This window comes from Morus notabilis, unplaced genomic scaffold (assembly GCF_000414095.1).
Source record: "Morus notabilis unplaced genomic scaffold, ASM41409v2 C11369842, whole genome shotgun sequence".
Taxonomy (NCBI): Eukaryota; Viridiplantae; Streptophyta; class Magnoliopsida; order Rosales; family Moraceae; genus Morus; species Morus notabilis.
Window position 1 is genome coordinate 1 of NW_010386284.1, and position 1,071 is coordinate 1,071.

The following is a 1,071-nucleotide window of genomic DNA, read 5'->3' on the forward strand; positions in this document are numbered from 1 at the left end:
ATTATGATCATGCACACTGAATACCAGAATGAAGTGCGGTTATTACCATATGAGTGGCCAAGAACAGGTCATAAAGTGGAAAAGAAAGTTAAAAATCATATCCAGGTGATGAGGAGTAAGAAATCAAAAAAATTACCTCGCGTCCTCTCAAGCTCTTCAACTAGCTCTTCTGTCCACTTCCTTTCCCTCTCGGAGCAGCTTGTGCTACAAGCAAAACCGTTTTAAACGTTAGAGTTACTGAATAGGATAAACTGGACAAGCGATTCTGTAGGGTTGCAAAGCTAATGTAAAGCACCAAAAGCATGAGAATGAACCTTTGGCTACATGACCCGTCCTGAGCATCAAGATCTTTCCAATCACTAAGCTGAGGTGGCTGGATTTCTTGCAAGGCTCGAGCATGTACACCGCTAGCATTTAATGCTTCTTTTGTACGACTCTTGGTCCCGGGGCTGAAAGTCTTGGCAGCATCAATCATGGAAGAGAATCTTCTGCTAGGTAACCGACTAGGTGACTTGCTTTTTGGAGGTAAATTTAGATTACTTGCAACATTTTCACCATCAGGAGTTCCCACAGCACTTGGATGATCAGCTGCATTCATTGTGCTATTATAGAACTGCTCAAGGGGTGTCTGCAGCTTCTTCAGATCTAATGCCTGACATGATATTGTAGAGTTATACAATTACGTTCTCTAATCCATAATATAGGACTTTCAAGACACAACATTATCGAGATAAAAAAAAGCATAAGATTGATCTCATTCTTGGAAAGAGCACCTTTTCATCCAGAAAGGCTCTAATTTTTGACTCTGTCACTTCATCATCATCCTCAGCTGCAGATGGGCCAGAAAAAAATTCAAAGTCGTTCTCCTTGCCAGATACTCCAGGGCTGCAATCAGCCATTTGAACAGTTTGACCAGGAGCTGTGTTCATTCCAACTCCATCCAACTCCAAACTTTTATCAAATTTATATGGCCAATCATCAGTTGGTTCACACATAGGATTAAAACTCTAGTCAACAGAACAAACCAACCCATGTATAAGTTAGTGGTACACATCTAAACATATATATATA

The 1,071-nt window shown here is 40.5% G+C and overlaps 1 protein-coding gene across 1 annotated transcript; it reads right to left on the reverse strand.

Moving 5' to 3' along the window:
• Positions 1-136: 136 nt before the first annotated feature.
• LOC112095035 (mitogen-activated protein kinase kinase kinase NPK1-like) lies at positions 137-1,000 on the reverse strand (the record flags this gene model as incomplete). The annotated part of the gene is made up of 3 exons (XM_024176717.1): positions 774-1,000; positions 315-652; positions 137-204 (listed from the first exon to the last, which is right to left on the reverse strand). Coding segments are annotated over exons 1-3 (628 nt in total), but the record flags the coding sequence as incomplete, so codon positions are not given.
• Positions 1,001-1,071: the final 71 nt, after the last annotated feature.